This window comes from Paralichthys olivaceus, chromosome 21 (assembly GCF_024713975.1).
Source record: "Paralichthys olivaceus isolate ysfri-2021 chromosome 21, ASM2471397v2, whole genome shotgun sequence".
Taxonomy (NCBI): domain Eukaryota; kingdom Metazoa; phylum Chordata; class Actinopteri; order Pleuronectiformes; family Paralichthyidae; genus Paralichthys; species Paralichthys olivaceus.
In genome coordinates, this window is record NC_091113.1 from 9,367,569 (window position 1) to 9,390,507 (window position 22,939).

General features: G+C 41.6%; 2 protein-coding genes across 3 annotated transcripts; one reads left to right on the top strand and one right to left on the bottom strand.

Annotated features, from left to right (window-relative positions):
* Window positions 1-237: 237 nt before the first annotated feature.
* timp2a (TIMP metallopeptidase inhibitor 2a) lies at window positions 238-12,419 on the bottom strand. 2 transcript variants are annotated; one of them, XM_069517421.1, is made up of 6 exons: window positions 11,978-12,403; window positions 5,876-5,976; window positions 5,661-5,769; window positions 3,342-3,466; window positions 2,044-2,290; window positions 238-1,233 (listed from the first exon to the last, which is right to left on the bottom strand). In XM_069517421.1, the coding sequence occupies exons 1-5, from the start codon at window positions 12,108-12,110 to the stop codon at window positions 2,093-2,095; spliced, it is 666 nt and encodes a 221-aa protein (XP_069373522.1). In that variant the 5' UTR covers window positions 12,111-12,403; the 3' UTR covers window positions 238-1,233; window positions 2,044-2,092. The 2 variants fall into 2 exon arrangements, with proteins under 2 accessions (XP_069373522.1, XP_069373523.1); XM_069517422.1 differs by having other exon boundaries at window positions 238-2,290; window positions 11,978-12,419.
* A 2,733-nt stretch (window positions 12,420-15,152) lies between these two features.
* mmp25b (matrix metallopeptidase 25b) lies at window positions 15,153-22,749 on the top strand. The gene is made up of 11 exons (XM_020083556.2): window positions 15,153-15,293; window positions 15,420-15,511; window positions 16,783-16,915; window positions 17,029-17,176; window positions 17,970-18,274; window positions 18,420-18,599; window positions 19,455-19,539; window positions 19,813-19,895; window positions 20,012-20,164; window positions 20,593-20,886; window positions 22,124-22,749. The coding sequence occupies exons 2-11, from the start codon at window positions 15,428-15,430 to the stop codon at window positions 22,378-22,380; spliced, it is 1,722 nt and encodes a 573-aa protein (XP_019939115.2). The 5' UTR covers window positions 15,153-15,293; window positions 15,420-15,427; the 3' UTR covers window positions 22,381-22,749.
* The last annotated feature ends 190 nt before the right edge of the window (window positions 22,750-22,939 follow it).

Genomic DNA, 22,939 nt, shown 5'->3' on the forward strand with positions numbered 1-22,939 from the left:
TGAAGGCCAAGTTCAACTGCTTAACATGCCGGAAGTGTGGAGGTCAGATCTGATATTCAATAAAATGTGAAACAGACCCCCAGATTGTCTGTTGTGTTACAATTCTAGCGATTCGAAAAAATAAATGCGACATTATGAAATAAATAATCATGTTATTAACTACTGTAATGTTATTTTCTGCTGCTTCTTTTCAGTTTATTGTCATTTTAGTCAAGTAACTCACACGGGCAGCATATATTCTTTCAAACAGGTGGTTTTTATGTGATAATACTGATTATTTTTTTGTCCTTCGCCCGGACTTACACAAAGCATCGAACACATGCACAGTCCTCTATTCACACAAGGTACCCATTTCTCGTCTCTCTCCAAAAAGAATTAATCTCTCTCACTCTCACGTTATTCCAGCGCAAGAGGACCTTCTCGTCTCAACACAACAGCTACCGACATCGTAGACATAGACAGCGAAAACACACAGAAATCATGACAGGTATAATAATAACACTGAAAAAATACAAAGTAATGAAAAATGGAAAGAGTTTACTTTTAAATTATGCCTCTAATACTCCATCATATATATATTTTTTTGTTAATGTAGCTTGAGGTGTATAAAACAGCACTGTAAACTTCAATTGAGTAACTTGCTTTCTAGGACAGCGATAAAGCTTTTCATTAATAACTGGAAGGAGCAGGAAAGACGAGTCAAAGCGAACATTAAGCGTGTAAAGACATTATTACTCATGAGATGAAATATATTGGCAAATCATGAAACTGCTGTTTGCCTTTACAATCAACAGATAATACAAAGACACTGAAATAACATCCCACAAACTTTGTTTATCTTTCATACATAAAATCTGCAAAAAAAGATCCCTTATATCCGAACCTCGCACACACCACTTTTTTGTTTTTCCTTTCTCCCGCTGCTTTCACCGTTTTGTTTTTTTTAATCTGTCACGACAAAGACGGCAAGGATAAGCTTGCGTCTGTGAAGTGTGAACTCACCAAAAAAAAGGACTCAAAATAGGCAAAATCTGCACCTGAGGTGGATCTGTCGGTCTGGGTGAAAGATAACTGTCACATCAGAGTGTTCAGGCTCTCGTCTTTACTGGAACTCATCCTCAAAAAGTGCAAATCTAGTTCTAATGCAGTAAATAATAATCATCAAGTAACAACAAAAGTATATGCATAGGTACTGTACAGCTACATAGTGGGGACAAGGAGAGAGGTGAAGATCTGAAGAAGAAGAAGAGAGAAGAAGAGGGATGTTTTTGTTATTTTTCTCCTCATAAGCAGGTTTAAATTTAGAGCGCTCATCCTCACACAGCATAGACTGGTCCAGTGAGGCCTGTGACGGTCACAGGCTGTTGTTAAAAATCATTTCAAGAACTACACCGGACAAAAACAGCCATGCGAGATGAATCATGAAATAATAATAAAAGTGCTGTGAGGGGGCGTCCGATGTCACCATTGGCCAAACAGTTCCCAGCAGAGAGGATGAGAGAAGCATTAAACTTATGGTGTTCGGAAGAGAGGCAGACAATCATTTAAAAAAAGGCAACTTGGAATTTGGCTTTGGAATAAAATAGAGGATGAGGTAATAAAAGTAGAAACACGATGGGTAACGCATGATCGTCCGTAGAGAAGGGGATTGATTTCGGAGAGCAGAGCTGCTAAAGAGCTTTGCCGGGCAGGAAGTGCTCTGTCTCAACGAGAATTTATAAATCCTCCTGACGCCAGCCTCAGGAGGAAGTTACATCATCACTTGACCAGTCTATGTCTCATGATGCCATTTTATCTGTTTTTACAGAGACGCTGGGTCTGAGAACAACCTCTGAGCCTCCGGGTCTCCGCTAACGTTGAGCCGTGCTGAGGTTGAAAGTGGCTCCAGTTGCGACTGAAATGCTTAAAAACGACAAACACAAAGAGAGGCTAAAGATTGTTTTCAGACCAGCGGGTAATTTCAGTCACATTAGCTTTACTTTTCATATCAAAAAAATCACTTTGCCTGATGTGGTTATATTTCATTTCAATGGAATCGTTTACATTTATTTTTGTCAGGCTGTGCAGTGGGCAGTCGGGCGTGCCGAATGACCTAAGGGTCCTCGGCGTCCAGGAACTCCTTCTTGGGCAGTGCGACGCCGCGGTACCAGGAGCAGGAGCCGTCCGCCCGCTTCACGCAGGCATAGTGGTTGGCCTGCCGTCCATGCACCTGCTTCTCGATCATCAGGTCCGTCCACAGACACTCCTCGGGAGCTGAGATCTCGCAGGGCAGAGAGGGGCAGCGCACGATCTGCAGAAACACACAAATCAGTATCTCTATGCTGTGGGTGCAATCTGCAGAGGGGTATCATTTTCATAGATCTTACAGATACAGGACCACCTTTCTGTTTACTGCTTAAGATACCAATAATGCAAATGATTTTTTCCTGCTGATTCACATTCAGAGCCTTTAACTTGCTTTTATTTTGACACAACTACAGGAAGTACAGTGTGTTAAAGTAAATAATGGAGCCTGAAGTCATCTACTTAATATGCATTTACACTTATTTCTGGCAATTTGCAGTTTCTTCATCTCCTTCCCCTTATCCGAGGTTGGAGGCTGCTGTGGCTCAGGAGTTAGAGCGGGTTGTTCACTTACCAGAAAGTCAGTGGTTCAATCCCCATCTTCATGTGCCAAAGTATCCTTGGGCAAGGTACTGAACCCAAAATTGTCCCTGACAGACTGAGCGATGTATGAAAAGTGAATATAAAGCGCTCATGCTGAAATGCACTTGTTGTTAATAAGGTGTTGCTAAATCAAACTGGAACTTTTAAGGATTAGAACTTTAACATATAACCCTTTTGTACAATAACTGTCAACATACAATACAATTTATAAATGACAAGACTGTGATTTGAAGAAAGAGTTAGATGAGAAGATTGGTGTCACGCTCAGGTCTATAAAGTAAATAATCAGAAGAAATTAGACTGGCTCTGTCCACAGGAAACCAAATCCCTCTATCTGCATCTTTGAAGAGGATAATAAATGCATTATATATTGTTTGTGTGAGATATATAAAAACAGAGCTGTGTTTTCATGACAGATTATTGGACGGGCCAGTGGCTTCCTGTGGACTCTGCTTACAGCACGGGGTTAAAGAAATAGTCTCTTGCAGTGAATAAAAGAAGGTTGTTTGTTGTTGTAGCTGTTGTTCTGGCTCATGTCTCGTCTTGTCTGTTATGTCTGGTTTTCAGCTCCAGGAGGGAAATAACTGCAGCTTCTTTTATTATTTTTTATGAGGACGAACCACACACACGCACACAAACGCACGCACACACACACACACTCTGCTGCATCTTACCTTGCATTCACAGCCCATCTGGTAGCGCTGGCTGAGGCTCTTCTTCTGGGTGGTGCTCAAGGAGTCCCAGAGCATGATGTAATCACAGAGGGTCACATGCATTTGACCGCCGGCCTCGGCCTTGCCTGTAAAGAAACAAAAATGGATGAAAGCATCACAGTGACCGACAATAAATTGTATATCGTAAAAGATGTAAAGTATCTCGAATGACCCCTGAGGGCTAGGTAATAAACCCCGCTGCTCCACCATGTTGGTGGATGGGACAAGAACTTTGATATATGTTCAAGTGTTCATTTCTTCAGCATGTTAGGTTTTAATCAACTATTTGGTTTTCTAAATGTCGTGATTGACAGTGGAGACTGACTCCAGTTGAGCATGTGTACTGATGGGACATCGATGCTGCAGCCCGATCCCCTGATCGCTCCTGCACAGACTCGGGCTCCAAATGATGTAAATTGTACAAAACAGCAATATTTGTATTCAGGACATTTTGTCTACATTTGAGGATATTGCGAGAAAATATTGACGACTCATCCATCTTTAGATACAGTCCATGTGACAGAAATAATTTCAGACATAAGACAGAACACCCGGCTCCTGATGCATCAGTGTAAATGTTCTCATCTGACAGAAGGTCACCAGCTACAAGCCTCAGATTCGCATGTGCGACAGATAAAATCTGTGACTCCTCAGAGCGGTGCCCGCAGGCATCAACCCACACCACCTGTCCTTGTGAAAATCTGGCATTTTTTCACTCTTTACTGGCAACAGTCAAAACAGGAAGATGTTTCATGTTGAGTTTTAAGGTCGACAACACTATCTGCCTGCAGAGCAACTCTCAACATGCTGAAGTCGTCCCAGTCCGTCCTCGACACAGACGCAACTGACTCACATTTCACTGGAGCTCGTCCAACTTTTAACCCTTAAAACTAAAGAAAGGATGAGTCATTTTAAAACAGACGGCCCAGTCGGCAGAAACTTTCTTTCCCATCACTCAATTCCTTCATCTTGAGAGAAAAAAAAGGGAAGGAAATGCTGGCTTCAGCAGTTCCTCTCCGTACAACTCTGTGTAATTAGGGGTGAGTGTTTGCGGGTGCATCTCTGTCTGAGATGAGGAAACCAGAGCGTGCATGACATCATGGTCCCCTGTGTCTCGTCCTCTCGCTCTACCATGTCTATATGTACACTGCGGACTGCCTGCGCTACCTTCAATCACTATAACAGCCAGGTCAAGTGTGCAGACACGAAAGGAATACTTCAACATTTCAGGAAATATATCCACTGTCTGGTGGAGAGTTGGATAACTCTCCAAAAACACAGAATTTACCAACCAGCAGCTCTGAAGTTGTGTCTCATGTGTGTAATCCATACAAAAACAGAAGTATAATAACGACACTAGCTAAGCCGACCTCTTCAATCAAGCTGCAGCAAATTTCACACACTGATCAGTTCCTGATTTGGTTTTGCATAAATCTGTTTGGTTGTTTTTGTGCAGTCTTACTTACAAACCAACCAACAGAAAGAGGTGAAAATAACTTCATAACCTCCTCGGTGGAGGCAACTAAAGCTCTGATATGAGGAAGGCAGCTGTAGAGTCTGGTTATAAAATGAAAGAAGTGAAAAATAAGTTTAGTTTACAGACATAAAAATCTGTGTAACACAAGGTCATAGACAGTCAATAGGACTCAGTACATCCAGTCAGCTTCAACATGCTCCCTTCAGGGTGTGAAAGATTTTTATTTTCATTCCAGAGTCATATCAAGTTGAGTGGGGGAGAACAAGCTAAACAGTACGTATATTTACATTTCCCATGAGCCCGAGACAACAGACAAGGTCACTCCCAGTCTCCACGGTTGAGTCTGCAGCTTATCATTACGCATAATAACATCAACAGTGATTCCTCCGACACACAGAATGTCCCCGCTAGTCTTTATCCAACCTTGTGTTAGTCTGCCTGGATGTTTACAGCTGCAGGTCAATATCTGTTTATCTGTCCGTTTGTGGAATCCTATTGTTTCCCAATGGATTTCTATTCTTTCACTTTGTTTTTACCAACAACACTGAAATCATGCAGCTGTGACTTTAAAGCGTTACATCCATTTATTTGTCTTTTTTTCATCTTAACAAAGAAAATATCCATCATAGATGAACAATCTCCTACTCCTTCCTTACACTGCCACATCATCTCCTCAGAGAACGTCATCACTTTCTCTCTTTTCTTACGTAAATGCAGCGTTAATGAGCCTCAAGCCGAATGCTGACTTGTTGCACTGCTTTTATTATAAATCACACAAACTGAAAAAAAAAGTAGAAACAGACCTGAGATCAAGTACTCCTTCTTGCCAGTGGCATCCAGGGTAACGCCACACACAGCGGACACTGGAGCGGTGAACACAGCCTCGATGTCCTGGTTAGGACCCTTGAACATCTGGAACAAAACCATGGAGGGAGGGGCGGGTCAAAGGTCAGGAGGAAGGGGTCAAAGAATGACTATAAAACCCTGTAGCCTACAGTGATGATGACAGTGTTCTTACCTTGATCTGTTTGACCTCGTACTGGATCCTCTTGATGGGGTTCCCATAGATATCGTTCCCTGAGTCCACCTCCTTCTCCCCCACCACCTTCGCTCGAATCACTGTGAGAGAAACACAGAGGAACAAGGTCAGTTCATCTGCAGGTTATATTCTCAATTGATCTGCAAAATATCATGTTGGTTTTTTTCTGGCCAACAGTTAAAACCCAAACATCTTCAATTCACGATAACGTTTAACAGGGAAAAGCAGGAAATCTTCATGATTAATGAATGTTTGGGCTTTCAGTTCATCAACTGATTATTGCAGCTCTAAAGACAAGAACCTATGCAGGTCTGGAATAACAATCGTTTTCATTATTGATTAATCTACACATAAACAATCATAATCATCTAATCGTTGCTGAATTGTGTTTCCAAATGGTTTTAGTTAAAAAAAGCAGCAAATTCTCACTCCAGTGAGAATGTTTGCCATTTTTTCCTTGACAAATTATTTTCAATTCTGAAAATGGTTGCATATTCCTTTTCTGTCAATCAACTAATTGATTGATTAACTGCAGCACTTGGTTGGAAGAAAAATCTACCACTACAACTCCGATAACTGATTTTAATGCAAAAATACCAAATATTCGATGGTCCAAAGTTCTCAGATGTGACAATTTTCTTGTTCTTAAATTAAATTAAACATTTGACACAGTGACCTCCATGTTCCAGTTTTCTGATGTCTCATAGAATCAAATAACAATTTGTCAGATTTTACAACAATGAAAACAATCATCTACTCAACTTATCGTGACATGAAAGCTGATGATACTGAATCATCAGCCTGCCTCAGATTCTTATCCACAACCTCCCAGGCTGAGAAAAAGGCAGATCGGACAAAAGCCAAAACAACTTTCAGAGCTGCATGAAGTCTGATGGGCACATACCACAATAAAGCATGGCTCTGATAAGCTTCAGCATCTAGTCTAGTCAATGAAAACCAAACTAAAAGTTTCTGTTAGTCATAGTCCTGTGAAAAAAACATGACCAGGAAACAGTCACAAGACCAGAATTAAGGTAGAAAAATACAACTTGTAAGCTGATACACAAAGAAAGACTTGGCCAGAGGCAAGTTTCTCACTGTGTGTGTCTGTGTGTGTCTGTGTGTGTGTGTGTGTGTGTGTGTTTTATTGGCCTGACTGACTACATCAAGCTTCAGCTATGCTTATGGCATTTATTCAGAATGGAAAATATGAGCAATAGAGAGAAGAAAAACATAGAATAAGCAGGAACAGGGGACATCACACACACACACACACACACACACACACACACACACACACACACACACACACACACACACACACACACACACACACACACACACACACACACACACACACACACACTCACACACACTCACTGCTGGTGCTCTTACACCCTTGGGTTCAGTTAATGGTTTGGAGCAGACACAAATATGAAGGTTCATGGCTCCCAGAGTTATTAGCGGCTAGTTTTTCGGCTCCTTTCCGCGTTACTTCCGTTTTCCTTTTACATTCTTCCCGCTGCAGCTAATTATGAAGCTGAAACAAATTTGGTAATAGCAATAAAAATTGTTATAGAAATCGTATAAACACTTAGAATAAAACTATAAACCATTTTCTTCCTATCATAACCCAACTGGGATTATTGGGCTCATGAAGTGGCTCAAAGAAATAATCATATTGCATCAATTCTGCTTTTTACCAGCACATCATCTTTATAAGATGTTAATTGGATAGTGTTTATAGATTGTTGTGCTGCCCCCAAAAAATAATTACTGCAGATTTAAGTCATAAAAGTCCAAATAAATTAAAAACCTTAACAAGCAAAATATTCATCTTAGATAAATGACTGACTCATTCATTATTAGGAAAGAGAAAATGAAGAGATAGAGGTTCGATAAGCTATTTGTTGATTAACACATGCAGGTTTTTATCAAGTGGAACCATTATCATCACTGATCAATGGACTTAGTAAATATGTATTAGTGCTGGTTCTTCACAAGCAAACCTCTGCATTTAGGTTCCACTCTGATGCTTATGCAAATATGCAGCGGCAGCAGCCAGAGTACACACATAAACACACACATGCAGCAGTATACCTGGCTGGCACTCTCTCCTGCATTCCTCTCAGTTTTTCCACTCTCATTTCCTGACCTCGTTCTGAGCCACAAACTAATGAGGAGAGAATCAGCAGCAGCGCAACAAACACCAAGGAGCAAATTACACTGTTACTCAGAATGCAATGCTACGAGAGCTTTATCTGTCTACCTTGGTGTTGCAGACAACTTCTCCGTTTCTCCCCTCCTGCAATAAAGCTATAGACTACAGTGTGATTTCAAAATAGCACGATGGCCAAGGGCCTGCAGGCGACCAGAGCTTCACTGCAGACTGATCCCACAGTCGCCTGATCAGCACCGATCAATCAGCACAGAGGAGCCCCCTCCAAAAACCATCTAGTGACCCACATTCAGCCGGCTCCCCTACCCTCCCGGCCAGGACGACGCTTAATGACTTATGCACGCATCAGTCGCACTACGCAATGTTTTCCATGCAAACCCCTTATGAACACACACGCCACATCCTCAGTGCCCCCCCGCACTCTTCATTCAGTCCACCGCAGGACTATCCATTTCTTTTTTCATACTCCAGCGACCACCAAATCATCCCAGACTTTCCTGGTGTGGTTAAATTCAGCTCCAGACGTGCGCAGGCCCTCTGTTTAACCTGCCATTTGAACAGAGACGAGTTGCCCTCGAACACAACTCAGCCTGCAGCTCACGACCTCTGACGACATCTGGATGAAGAACATGTGCAGCAAAGGAGAAAGCTCCGGTTTTTCATGACAGTGATCGGAGATGCACTGCTGACTAAGGGGGGAGAGGGACTGAATGGGACAGGGTGATGGGAGGTCAAGAGTAAGGCCGATACATTCACAAGATAATATCATCAACTACAATACAATACAACTCTATACATCCCAAAAGTAATTTGGTTTAGGGAATATTAGTTGTATTGAGCTAAACGTTTTTCTAATTTAAGTTTTAAATTTTCATAGATGCTAAGACTGACAGGAATATTCTGACTATTGATTTTGATTATTTTGATTATGATGTTTGTATGAGTTTCTAATAAAAAAATGTATTTCATTTATATTCAGACTTTTGTCTTAATGTCTTAAAAAGTGTATTGAATGTGAGATCATTCTTGCATCAGTTGATGACAACTCTTTAAGAACCATATTAGAGGGATCCTTGCACTGAGAAAAAACTGATCCTGAAACTCCTCAGTAGTGTCTCGCTGATATGACCAACATTTTTATAATGCAGGTCTTTTAGTCAGTTAGGACAATACTGGCAGATGTCCTCAAAGTCAACGCTGCCATTCCCTTCAGCTGCTGGAGACTATTAAGTGGTAATATTTTGCTAAACTGGTGAGTAAACAATTGGTGATAGTTGGCTATGCAGTGAGAGCAGAAATACTCCATCTAGCACCTTTAAATACACGTTGGCGGAAATAAGCTTATCCTGCTGATTTCTATTCTAAAACCCTGAGGCTCCAACAGGCTCTTTTCAAACACCCTCTTAAAGAGATTCTGATTCATTTTCAATGGATGAACTGAGGTTTTGGTTTTCGGGGCGCTGTGTTTGAGGGACTGGGTGTCTTATGATGCATGCATGACGAAAACATGCATATTTCCATGAATGGAGACGTGTCGAGGGAGTGTGCATGTGCTGTTGCATGTCCACTGCTGTTTTCCTGCAGAGAGCAGGGTGATGCTGGTCTTCCACAACGCCCTGTCTCAGGATGGACTCACTGGGAAGTTCCCCTTTGTGGGCAACAGATTTATATGAAAAGGGGATGTTTGTGTCTCCGTGTGTGTGTGTGTGTGTGTGTGGTAGGTGCATGACACTGATTTTAATGGCCTGTGGTCTGAACCAGAGCATAATTTGAAAAAAACAGGTGACACACACACTTGCACACAGGCAAACTCACACGGCTGGTTTCTGCTTGTACAGTGTGTGTCTGAACGAGCAGGGAGTGGGATCCCACTTAAAAAACAAACAGTTGTCAGACCACATTAAATGTCGACAGTGTCACTTTATTGGGCAACCCCACGACAACAAGTCCTGCGCCTCTCTCCGCAGTCCTGGAGGTTTCTGACCAGGCAGTTTGGGGTTCTTAGATCTTTCATCCTCAGATCTGCCCCGAAAGCGTCACCCGACAATGGCATCGACCGTTGTTGCGGTTTCGTGGTCTTTAAAGCACATCCTCCTTCCTCCCTTTTTACGAGAGCTGACAAAGGCCTTTTTGACTCACGCGCCGTTTCAAAACAACATGAGGACACGTGAACCTCAAGTACACCTCCGCTGTGAGACATTCTGTCTCTGAGAGCTGCCACCTCAGCGAGTGCTTGAGTCACACCTGAAAATAGAGCTGTCATTTTGCAATACGAGATTGCAGATAAACATCTTACCCGCACTCACACACAGTCACAAACATGCACAGACACACTCGGGCATGAAAAAAGGAAGAAAGATGCAGCCAGAGTAGTGCGGTCTTGAACTTTCCTTATTCTCAAGGATACCAGGCATTTTTCAACTTCGACCGTGACTTTTATTGGGTTTTTTCCCCGAAACACGCCCTGAACTGACAGCCAGATGTCACTGTGCATGTGTGTGTGTGAGAGAGTCCACCGTGCATGGTAGCAGGCCGCATGGTGTCTATGTGGGCTTTTGAAAGTGTGTGTGAGTGCGAGTGTGAGTCCACCGGAGCAAAGTTGGGAAAATCCCAGCAGCATTCTTGTAATTCCTCACTGCACCACCCCTCACAGGAAGAAACAAGGCAGGAATGGAAATTAAAAAGGAAAAAAAAAAAAAAGACATATTCTGCGGTTGAGATTCAAACCCCCCTCCCCTGAAATTTCTCTTCACTCTCTCCATCCCTTGTCCTCCTCTCTGCTCTTTCCCTCCTCGTCTGTTTCCCCTCTCTTGTGCCACGTTGCCCTGCAAAAGCTAGGAGACGCTGCTTCTGCTTCTGCTGCTTCGTCCCGGAGCTGCCGGAGGGTGAAGCCTGGATAAACACGCACACTCCAGCTCCAGAGCTGAGACATTATGTACAGTGGTGGGAGCACAATCCTTCCTGGATATTACACCAACACAGTGCACTCACATGCAACAACACAGCTGCCTTATTGAGGATTTTAGAGGCTTAAACTGGGATATTATAGTGAAATGAGATGTGATAATAACAATAAAGTTAATTCAGGTTAGCGTTAATCAATCAATCCGATTTTATATGTATGGCCCATATTCATAAATCACAATTTGTCTCATAGGGCTAAACAAGGTGCGACATCCTCTGACCTTAACCCTCAACTACCAAAAAAACCCTTTTAACAGGGGAAGACAAATGTAGAAACCTCCGAGAGAGAGACACATGTGAGAGACACATCCTCTCCCAGGCAGACAGAAGTGGAATAGATGGCGCGTGGAACTGGAGACATCAGCAAAATAACAGTATTTACAACGTTGAATAGAAGAAACAGCTTGTAATATGATGGAAAAGTGTGTCAATGTTTAAAGTATTAATGTCTGATAGAGATAGAGAAAGAAAGTCTGATAGAGATGAAGGGAGCAGCAATGAGTTATGGTCAGTAATGGCAGAATATTAAGTCATCAGTGAGTATCATGGCTGCAATTTCAACTCCAAAATAAGCATGTTTGCATTTGTGCATGTGTGTGGTCCATGCAAATGTCACTTTCCCAAATGGCCACCTGGGTATAACAGGTCTACGGTTGTAAACATGACAGGGCATCAAAAGTAACGTGTGTAAGTGTGCAGGCTGAATGCAACGCAGTGGGCCATGGCCTTGTGGAGCAACACCCTCCACCTCCAAGCGGTTTCCTGCAGCCTCTGTGAGCCCGTTCAGCACGCACCAGAGGCGGCTGCAAACCACCGCTGTGTCCCCCCGTGATCTGAGCCGGAGCCTGGTGCAGCAACACGGGCTGAGTAAACAACAGCAGCGTCAGTCCCCCCCCCCCCCCCCCCCATCCACCCACCCACCCCGGTGCTCAACTCACCTACGTCGGCGTTGCAGAACGCCTGTTGCGGGTGTACCGGAGCGCAGCTGCACGCCTCCGCCAGCTCCTCCGCCCGCCACAGCACCAGCAGGGCGAGCGTGCACAGGACACCGTTAACGGGAAACGTTAACATTTTGCTGAACACTGGTGGTTGTGATGGTTGTTTTCTGTTCAGCCTCTTTGTTGCTGCGCAGATACGTCGCGGTGTAGATCCAGCGGTGGACAGCTGCGTCCCCCTCCCCGGCTTTTTTCCTTCTGTTTTTAACCGACCTGGCGACGTCAACAACACCGGCCTGTCCGCTCGCTCAGCCCCGCTGCAGAGGTGAGGACACACGGTGGACGTGCGGGTCAGAGTCTGCAGTGGTCTTTTCAGGAGTGTTTTCTTTTCTGTGGGTCGAACTGGTTTTATAAAGATGTGTGCGACTCCTCCCCCCCCCCAGTGGTGACGGCTTTACCGGCAGGGGGCGCTGCCTCATCCGTCTCTACGGAACTACAGGAGCCCGGAGAGCGTGCCATGAGGTCCCTCATAATAATACAAACAATAATAAGATGAAGAAGAAGAGGAAAAACAATGATGATAATAATAAAAACATATATATTATTATATTCTAATGATAAAATAATGATTATAAGCACAATGATAAGCACTATTGATAATAGATGATGTTAATAAAGTAATAAAACATACTATGTAAAATGACTACTGATAATAATAATAATAATAAAATTAATTTTTTGGTCAACTTGAGTTTAAGACACTTCATCATCACCCCTGCCTCAAATAAAGCCCTGCCTATGGACAGCACTGGGGGTTGGCCCTGCTGTCTGACACACACACACACACACAAAACAAGAACGCTGCCCCCTGCTGGAGGGTAGTCATACATCAATTAATACATTTTATGGACTATATATTGTTTTGTGTTTTTCTAGTCTCTCTCACTCAAATAACTTTACAAGACAAGTCACATTCACACACATTCATACAGGACTTCTATGTGCTGCACTTTTTCTATCACACACAGTCCTCACAGCCGTCAGGGGCAATGTGGAGGTTTAGTATATTTAGTAGGAGCCAGGGGTTGAACCACCAACGTTTAGCTAACCTGCTCTACTTCCTGAGCTAAAGCTGCCCAGTAAACAATCTAAGAGTTTATGTCTCCAGGAGGTGGCGCTATGATTATGTTCAAAATTGGCCTTTGCATGTCATCAGAGTGAGACTCTCATCGAACGTGTTAAATTTGGCAAAGATCTGAACGTGTGGAGTCTCAAGATTCAAGATTCAGGATGTTTATTGTCATGTGAACAGCAGATAAACACAGTTTACAGCATGTAATGAAATCCTTACTTTGTTTTCAATCTCCCAGCATTCAAATATTATAAAATAAAATAGTATTAAAGTCGGGAGAGTAAAACAAACACGTCTGCTTTGTGATCTGTCTCTCAAATGTCATAAATCTAGACCTTAAAACTCTCAAGGGGCATAATTAATCCATAACATATCTAATTTTTCACCACATTAGAAATGTGAGCAAGTTTTCTGACATTATTATTTTTCTGCATTTATATGTTAAATCAGCTGAGTGCATGAATATCCACAGGCCCTCACACTGTAACAGCATGAAGGAAGCATCTCTACCAACTGCTTTCTGCTCAGCAGCTAAACGTTTCTAATCTTCTCCACTGGTGAAGCGACCTGTAGTGGACATGATGGAAACTGGACAACCATTAGCCGGGCAGTGTTCTGTGCTAATGGCATGACTCACATGGGCCCTAGAGGATGGACAGAAATTAAAGAAGGATGAGGAGAGAAGAAGAGTGAGGGAGAGAGAGAGAGGAGGAAAGATAATACCAGGGACAATATGAAGAGAAAGTGAACATGCAGACCCACGGACATGAGACTCTGAGCTGCTATGTGAGAAGCCAGAGCACTCTAGCTTAATGCAGCGTGATCAGTTTCCCGACATTGTATCATAAGCACTTTGTGTTGAAGAACAGCAGAAAAATAGATCATGCTGAACTCAACTCAATTATTTTGGTGATGATTAATATGGAGGGTCAGTGACCAAATAAAAATGTTATGAGATTTTATTCAACATTTAAAAAAAATATATTTTGGTGTTTGAAAATGCAACTGCTGCAATAAAATTCCAAGTAGTATAAGTATAAGTAGTATATACAAATTGCGGCCTAATTTTGAAACTTAAATTCTAAATTGGTCTTGGAATTTAAATATCTTGATTTTAGTTAATTTCTTATGTAAAAAAATTATTCTACACCTGTAATTTTCATGGTCATCATCAACAATAAAAATATTGTTGCAGAAAATGTGTAAAATTGATCAAAGTAAGATTCTGAATCCTCTGTGCCAGATTTAATATCATCAGTCTTTCACTCCTACAGCTTAGCATCCTGAAAATACCCACTAACTTCAATATAAAAACACAGGTATTTATTTATCTATAAGATGTCTTCTCAGTGAGCACAAAGCAATGGAAACATTTTCTCAGACACAATAATCATCAGCTAATATAACACTTCTAAACATAGACATGAGGTGTCTGACACAGGGGACTTTTGTGTCAAATATAGTGACGGTAGCAGCGCGGTGAAAAGCTGAGAAAAGTGTGGGCGGAATAAAACAGGAGCTAAAAACCATTCAATTTAAAGACAAGAAGATAGGCAAAGTTTTCTTATTGACCAGAATGAGCTTACTTTTATTTATTGTGACTTAGTCCTTCCTCTTATCTTGAATAGGTACCTTAATGGGCGGCAGAGGACTTGGGGAAATCAGTCTTTATATAACAAAATGATGATTTGTTTTCCAAGCACCATACCATCATCATCATCATCACCATCATCATCATCATTATTATCATTATTATCATTATTATCATTATCATCATTATCATCACCACCATCATCATCATCATATATATAAATAATAATGATCATCAACATTATGATTTACACATGTATCCTGTATGTTAGGCTGTTAAAGACATTGGTTACAGCCTATGAACCCAGATGAATTCAGTTAAATCTAATCTAATTTAATATTGGAACATATCTCAGTTGTAAATATCAAGAGTAAAAAGCAACAGCTGTACAGAGGTTTGGCGTTAAACAAGCTTCCTGACCTTGGCCACAAATTCCTTAGAAGAGCTAAAGTGACGTTTCTGCTATTGAACATGCACGCGCTACGTGTGTGCTTAAAACGTGGACGCACGCACGAAGTTGGCGGATGTGCACTGAAGATCGATGAGCCCAGCCTAGTCCCAGGAGACCAGGCAGAGCAGTCAGAGGAGAAACAACGGTGAGCTTTGTCCCCTTCTCTCTCTTACTCGCTTCTGTTCACTTTGGACGAAGCTTCTGAAATGTCTCCTCCAAACGATGAAGTGGTTTTTTTTTAAATAATGATAGAGCGGACTTATTCCTGCAGTGACCACAATGGAGCTGGCTCTTCTGCTGTGGATGGTTTTGAGTCTAACAGAGAGCGCATCAGCAGAGGCAGAACAGTACAGCCGAGCGGTGGTGAGTAGAAAAGAATCATCACAGACCCCCAGAAAACCTTTATAAAAAGTTGTAGCCTCCCTTCGATTTGTGTACTTTGTGTTGATTCTATGCTGATTTTAGGCACCTACTGGAATTGGCTGTAATATTTAACTTTCAACAAATTATTTCTTTTTTTTCGAGCAAAAAAACATTTGACAAAAATATAAAACGTTGAAGATTTGACTCACTTTGTTGATTCATTAAAATTGACAGCATTTCACATATAACCATGTCAATTTAATCGCAAATATGTCTACATCCAATGATATATTGCACGTGTTTTATTATTTTTCTTAATATAAAGGTTTGTTGGGTAGAGATATATTTCTGTCTCATGTGAGAGGGGTGTCATATTGACCGCTTTAGGTGACCCACAGGGTTTAAAATACAAGTGTTGTTTTTGCAGATTTCGACTATTTTCTTTAAAAGAGCACAACATCTAATCTGTCTTCAGTTGATTGCATTGAAAAACATCAAGTTCACTTAAAAGCAACAGAGTGAAAATGTGTGAGTCCCTCACACTCTTCACTTCCTTAAAAAAGCGACTTGCCCAACTTCACTCTTATGAGAATCTGTGTGCAATAAGTTGTGGGAAGAAAGGTTTCACTTCTGCTGCAGTCCATATGTTTTGTTGTTATCCATATGATGGTGCTAGTTTTCAAGGAGATCTGTGTGTGCAAAATATGTGACCACAATGAAACAGTTTTTCAGGTGCATTAATACAGACTTTAAAAAAACTAGAGAAGACAAGTGCATTGTTCTTAGGGACACGTTTTTGCAGCATAAAACCCACAGAGAAGACGGTTGATGGAGAAGACAACACCTTTTCCTTTCAAGTGCAGCTACAGTGAAAGGGTGGAGGCAATGTGGGAGGAAGGGCAGGTTTCTAAATCGCTTGTAAGAAACTGTTTTTACTTGTGTCAACACAGATGTGTGCTTATGTCAATTCCCAACTATTCGCTTCTCTTTTTTCTTGAATGCTTTAAGCAAACCATCAATGCTACTCATACCCCTTCAAGCAACCCAACAAGAACAGGATCATTTAATATTAATGACAAAAGAGGTTGACACTGCCTTGTAAGGCACATGCTCACATGATGTCCACTGATGATCTGGAGTCATAAGTGGAGCAGTGTTTGTGTCAGATAGCCTCCATGTTGCAACATTGGCCTCTAACTTGACTCATGTAAGAGATGGTTTTTATCATCACACAAGAGATATGTGTTTTTCTTCCTCTGTTTTCTGTGCAGGATTGGTTGAGCCGGTATGGTTACCTTCCTCCTCCAGACCCCCGCACAAGTCAACTGCAGACCAAGGAGGGGATTGAAAAAGCTATCAGGGTCATGCAGAGATTTGGAGGAGTCCAGGAAACCGGGGTGCTCGGTAACGTCTTAACCTCTCTCACGGCAGCACATCATGTGTATAACATGTTGCATGTCACATGTGGTGCTGTGGTGTAGTTTCAACATCCAATATGTGATCAACTTCTCTTCTAGACAGCGAAACCACGAAACTCATGTCCACGCCACGGTGCTCTCTCCCTGACATTGTGGGGAGTGAGGACATGCTGAGGAAGAGGAGGAGGAGGAGGAAAAGATACGCTCTGTCAGGACTCAAGTGGTATAAGAAATACCTCACATGGAGGTGTGTTTCCTGTCATGTCACTCTGCGGCTTTATCACACCTCTGTATATGACTCACATCAACAAACGAGAAGATGATCTGTGAATGCCAAAAATAACCAACACCTTAATTTTTCCATCAGTAAATTTAGTTTTAAAGCCAACTACTTAGTGTTGGGGTAAAGAACCTCTGTGTTTATCGAACTGATGCTCACATTAAAGTGTAATCACAATACACACTCATGCATCTCTAAATGTGTGCAAAATTCAGATGAAAAGAAACAGAACTTACATACAAAATATACAAATAAAACTGTATCCCATAGTTTTAATGATAAACCTATTCCATTGAGTATTAGTACATAAATAAAAACTTCAGATTGCTCTAATGAGAATTTGCAGCAACAGGAAGGGGTATGCAGGATTGGTTCAGGTTAAACGACAGCAGCCATGTTTAAAAGGTGCATGTGACCAACTGCATCAGTTTAGCTGAAGTGTTTTAATAGTTTTTTGACAACAATGGCGGAACAAACTGTTTCAGGATTTGGTCGACAGGCACATAAGAGTGGAGCTGATACGATTTGTTGACAATAAGAGGGAAAATAAGTATCAGCAGAAAACTAGAATATCTGTTGAAGTTGTAGAAATTTCAAACCTTTCAAATCCTTTAAATGAACATTTGATCATGTGGTAGGCTGTGTATTAAAATCACCTGCAGTATTTCGTGATATGAAAATACGGACGAGGTTTAGAAGGAGTTGTTAATAACAGTCCACAATTATGTTATAATTTAAACTACTACTCTGTTGTCTGCAGTATCGACAGCTTCCCATCGAGCTCTTACTCACCCGGGCTGCCCAATGATATGGTGGAGAGCATCCTCACTCACGCCTTCAAAGCCTGGAGTGACGCGGCCCCCTTGAATTTCCGTAAGGTGCCGAGTGCCAGCCAAGGGACCGCAGCTGGAGGGGACATCAGAGTGTCTTTTGCTAGTTTGCTGCACGACGATGGGTATCCGTTTGATGGGAGGGGTGGCACCCTGGCTCACGCCTTCTTTCCTGGCTGGGACAAAATGGCGGGTGACACACACTTTGATGATCATGAGATCTGGAGCTATGGAGGTATTGACTGGATGTAATCATGATACAGGGATGATGGCTAGATGACCTGTCCCGCCTTAGACATATAGAATGTAATGGCAGTGACATCTAATCACCAATTTGTGGACGTTTGGGATCTAGTAACGCTTCATTCTCACATCCTCAGGTGTGGGCGAGAGCACAGACTTGTTCACAGTTGCAGTGCATGAGTTTGGTCATGCTCTGGGCCTTTCCCATTCCTCCACTGACCCATCCATCATGAGGCCGTATTACCAGGGTCCTGTGGAGGATATTCCCAACTTCAAGCTTGCCCTGGACGACAGACTGGCTATCCAGCAGCTCTACGGTCAGTGAACAGTCAAACTGCCGAACCTCTGATATATTGATTAAATACCACCTACATAACGTGTAGATGTGTTATCTGTTTGACAGAAACTATCTTTTGAAACAGTGAGGTGAACAGAAACTCCAGCTCAAAATAACTTGACTTTGATGGCTGTTGTCCTCTAACTGCTTTATTTTATATTTTCTGCCAAATCCAAGTATCAACATGGATCCAGAGGGAACATATGAAAAGAAGTGGGAGATAAAAGTAGACTTGAAAGGTCATAAAATGCAGAGAGACTTCACTAAGAGTTCACCACCTCTGTATTTCCCATGTTCAGCATCTTTTTGATTTGTGTGTCTTTATGCTTACATGCACAACATTACATTTAGCACCAAGCTGACCTGATGATGGTGCTACATAAGGAGATGGCCAAATTCACAATTTAACTTCAAGGGACCTTGCATATCTCAAGCAAATTTCACTTCAAGTTGTTCAATGATCTGAAGACATTTCTCAGGAATGTCAACCTCATGGTGGCGCTACAATGAAAATCAGGGGATCGCCAAAGTCAGAAGGTTGCATTCTCTCGGAACCATGGATGTCTGAATCACATTTCATGGCAATCCATCCACTAGTTGTGTAGGTGCTCAAGTCTTTAAAGAAGTGGTGGAACAACTGACAAACCAACACTGCCATCAAATGCAACTCAAAGTCTCCCTTAAGGCGTTTCTTTCTTTGTCTTAAAAACACAGCATCCTGTGTGTCAAACTCCCCAGGCTACAGGGAAGGATATGGGTTGCCTGTAGTTTTTCCTGCTCTGTCATTTACTCTTTCACCTCTTCAACATTGCCCCCTGTCACTATTCTGCTTTAGGTGTGAAGGACAATAGGCCACCAGGTGGGGTTGACCCTAACCATCCAAGCCTGCCCCGTCCACCACCTCCAAAACCAACACGACCGTGAGTATAGAGCCAAAAAACAATAAATCCCTGACTACATCCATCTAGACAATAAGCACTTAATCATTTGCTTTATAGACAACATTTTCTATATCCATGCACTCAGTTCACTCCTGCGTGAATGAATGATGACTAATTTAAGACCAGAGATGGAGTTAAAAGCCTTCTGATTGATCTTTACTGTAAAAGGGTTTTGTCTTATTGCATCCTCTAGTGAATATTTAGTACACCGCATTCTATAAAAAGAGTTTTAACAAAATGTTTTCTATCCAGTTCTCAGCCCTCCTTTGGTGAGCGCTGCCATGCAAGATTTGATGCCGTGGCAAATATCAGGGGAGAAGTCTTCTTTTTTAAAGGTCAGTAGATAATAATGTACATGTAACATAAAGACATTCAGAATTGATATTGTTTCTGAATATACAGTGACATGTTGGTGCTGATGATTGGGCATTCACTTTGTTTTCTCGGGAAGGTGCACACTTCTGGAGAACTAAGCGAGACGGGTCCTTGGTGTCGCTCTATCCGTCTCAGATCAAAGACTTCTGGATCGGGCTCCCGCCGGGAATAACCAGGGTTGACACAGTGTATGAGAGGAAAAGCGACAGCAGTATCATCTTCTTTATAGGTACGGAAAGAAGGTGAAGCTGGATTATTCTTTTGATTTCGTCATTCAATGTTATTTTGATCAGGGGTTTTGAGCGAGGTTTGTTATACTGATAATATTATCACCATTGATAATAAGCTGCCATTTATTCTGTAGGTTTAATTAATTTATCACACAGACACATAAATAAATAATAACACACTGGTCACAATTAAATCAAGAAGAGACAGTAATCCCCATTCAAGAACAATCCAACATGGAATATAAGTGTGTGAAGACTATTTAACTAAATATCTGCACAGTCTTTACCCAATTTTATGGCAATCAAATGGTATTAGATGGATTCATTTTCTTGCCAAAGTTGTGGGTAGACTGACTAAATAAACTGGCAATCTGGCAGATAAAGAAGATTCTAAAATGTTCTTACACACCTTGCCCCATCTATCCAGGATCTCAGTACTGGGTCTTCAAAGACACAGTGGCCATGAGCGGTTACCCTCGGCCCCTGTCTGAATGGGGCATGAAGACCAAAAATGGGGCACTGGTGGACAGGTTGGACGCAGCTTTTATCTGGGCTCACAATGGCAAAACCTACCTGTTTAGCCAAGGGGAGTTTTGGAGGTTTGACGAGAGCCGTAAAGGTGAACAGGTGACCAGAAATCCGGATCCTGGCTACCCAAAAGACTCCAGCCTCTGGGAAGGAGTGCCCTCCGACATGGATGATATCATCACCTGGGGAGAAGGTAACGTCTCAAATATGTGATGAATTTCATCAATGCAAGACAAATAAACAAAACCAAGGCAAAGGGCGATGACAAACAGGGCGACAGGTGCTTCTGGAAGGTATGAAGAGTCAAAATAATAACAGAGAGCTGATTGAAGTCAAGATAAGAAGTAACTACAAATCAATCAACTGGCTTGAGTTGCCGGTTTGTTCACTGGAATTTACCCCACAAATTCATCTCAGGTGACGAAATGTAGTCACTTCCTGCTTTTGATTTCATGCTATTCCCTAAATTGACAGAGTTAATACCAATAAATCCAGCAATGAGCTCTCTTTAAACCATAAAAGATTCCTTAGGGACTCTCAGCAAACAAACAGAAGCTTCTGTATGTTTCCATTCAGTTCATAATCTCAACCACACTGTGTCATCCTTGAGCCTGAACAAATGTGTTGAATGAGGGTATCCCTGTAGTTGCCGTCATTGTCTTTGCATTGTGTGCAGTCAAGTCTGTGTATCACCTCAACCTATGATACGAACAGGAACTCACTCATAAAACATGACTGCTTAACCCTATATGTAGTATATAGAAAAAGTATCTTAAGTACCACAATGTAAAAAATACTCATTTGCGAGTATAAGGACTACCCTCAAAAATAGTAAAACTTTTTGAACTTAATATACGGGACACAGGAGTAACGGATCTTACTTGTTATTCTCACTCAGTTTGTTGACACATTTTCATTTGTATCTGGATTAAATTGAGACTTTTGCTGGCTTGAAACAAATGTACTGATTATTTTGCAAGATTACAGACTTACATTTATGAGCATTTTACCCACAGAGGTCACCATCATGATTTACTTCCTCTGTTTGAAAAGCAATCAGGAATTTTCATCTACCCCTTTTTAGGGGGGACCTGAATACACTCCAGGTTTAGCTTAGCATAAAAGCATACCATTTGCCAATTAGCAATAAAGAAACATGATTTTTGACCTGATGGTGGTGCTAGGTGAAAAGACAAGAGAGCAAAGGGGACATGAATGACAAATATGAATGTCATGAGTTAGGGGAAAAGTGAGGATGTCAACAAAGTCATTAAGGATACATCCTCTGGACACCATGGAGAAAATGAAAATATTCAAGTAGATCATTTTCTACCTCTGCTTCTGTGTAACAGTAACTCTGGTAGTTTGTTACAGGCTAACCTTTGTGTCATGAAAAACCGAAGAGTCACTCTGTTGCCACTGTTCTTTAGGAGATACCTACTTCTTTAAGGACAACCTCTACTGGGTCATAAAGAATGGAGGACTGAACCAAGATGTCATCTCTCCTAAATCCATCTCTGTCGACTGGCTCAGATGTCCCGCTCCACCTTCAACCTCCACTCCAGCTGGTCCTCGATTCCCAAAGGAGTGCAAGTGCGACTTAAGGGGATCATCTTCAATTTTAAGAAGCAGCTGGATCCTGCTGATTTCTGTTTTATTGGTCATTAATGACTTTATTAGAAAATAGATTTTTGGATCTTTTGTTTGCTCTGAACCTGCTTGGTTTGTACTTGGATGGTTTGAATGCAAATTTGTATTTATTCTGATTGTTTTTGATTTGTCTGAATATGTGTTTTTTTTATTCCAGTAAAATTGAACACTGGTGGCTGATAGTTGAGGTCTTATATTTGATGACAAAGTTTATCAATAGAGCAAATAATGGGAGTAGGCCTAGAACAGTTTTTATATTTGTCCTACTCCTTCTCGAGCATTGATTGCCTTATTTGAATGATTCAATGGCATTTTGATATGACTGCTGTTTTTTCTTGCTTATATTTTCTTTTGAGTTATTTTACATGTTCTAAGAGAAATAAAGCAAAATAATATTATGTAATAATTGGGGCTCTTCACAGTCGTGTATGCCTTTAGAACACATTGCTGATCTGTTACAGAATGTCTGCACATGAGAGTGAGTTGTGTGCATGTTCTAGGCTCATTGGACAATCACAATCAAGTTCATATGCGTTGACATTCTAGAATGATACAAAAGCAGCACACAGTTGCAATTAAAAATGTCCAGTTTCAAA

Coding starts and splice junctions, on each gene's coding strand:
- timp2a (XM_069517422.1), bottom strand. CDS start 12,110: ATGTTAACGTTTCCCGTTAACGGTGTCCTGTGCACGCTCGCCCTGCTG. Junction 5,977..11,977: donor GTTCTGCAACGCCGACGTAG/GTGAGTTGAGCA, acceptor TTTCTCTCACAG/TGATTCGAGCGAAGGTGGTG. Junction 5,770..5,875: donor ACGAGGTCAAACAGATCAAG/GTAAGAACACTG, acceptor GTTTTGTTCCAG/ATGTTCAAGGGTCCTAACCA.
- mmp25b (XM_020083556.2), top strand. CDS start 15,428: ATGGAGCTGGCTCTTCTGCTGTGGATGGTTTTGAGTCTAACAGAGAGC. Junction 19,896..20,011: donor AGAAGTCTTCTTTTTTAAAG/GTCAGTAGATAA, acceptor TTTCTCGGGAAG/GTGCACACTTCTGGAGAACT. Junction 20,165..20,592: donor CAGTATCATCTTCTTTATAG/GTACGGAAAGAA, acceptor CCATCTATCCAG/GATCTCAGTACTGGGTCTTC.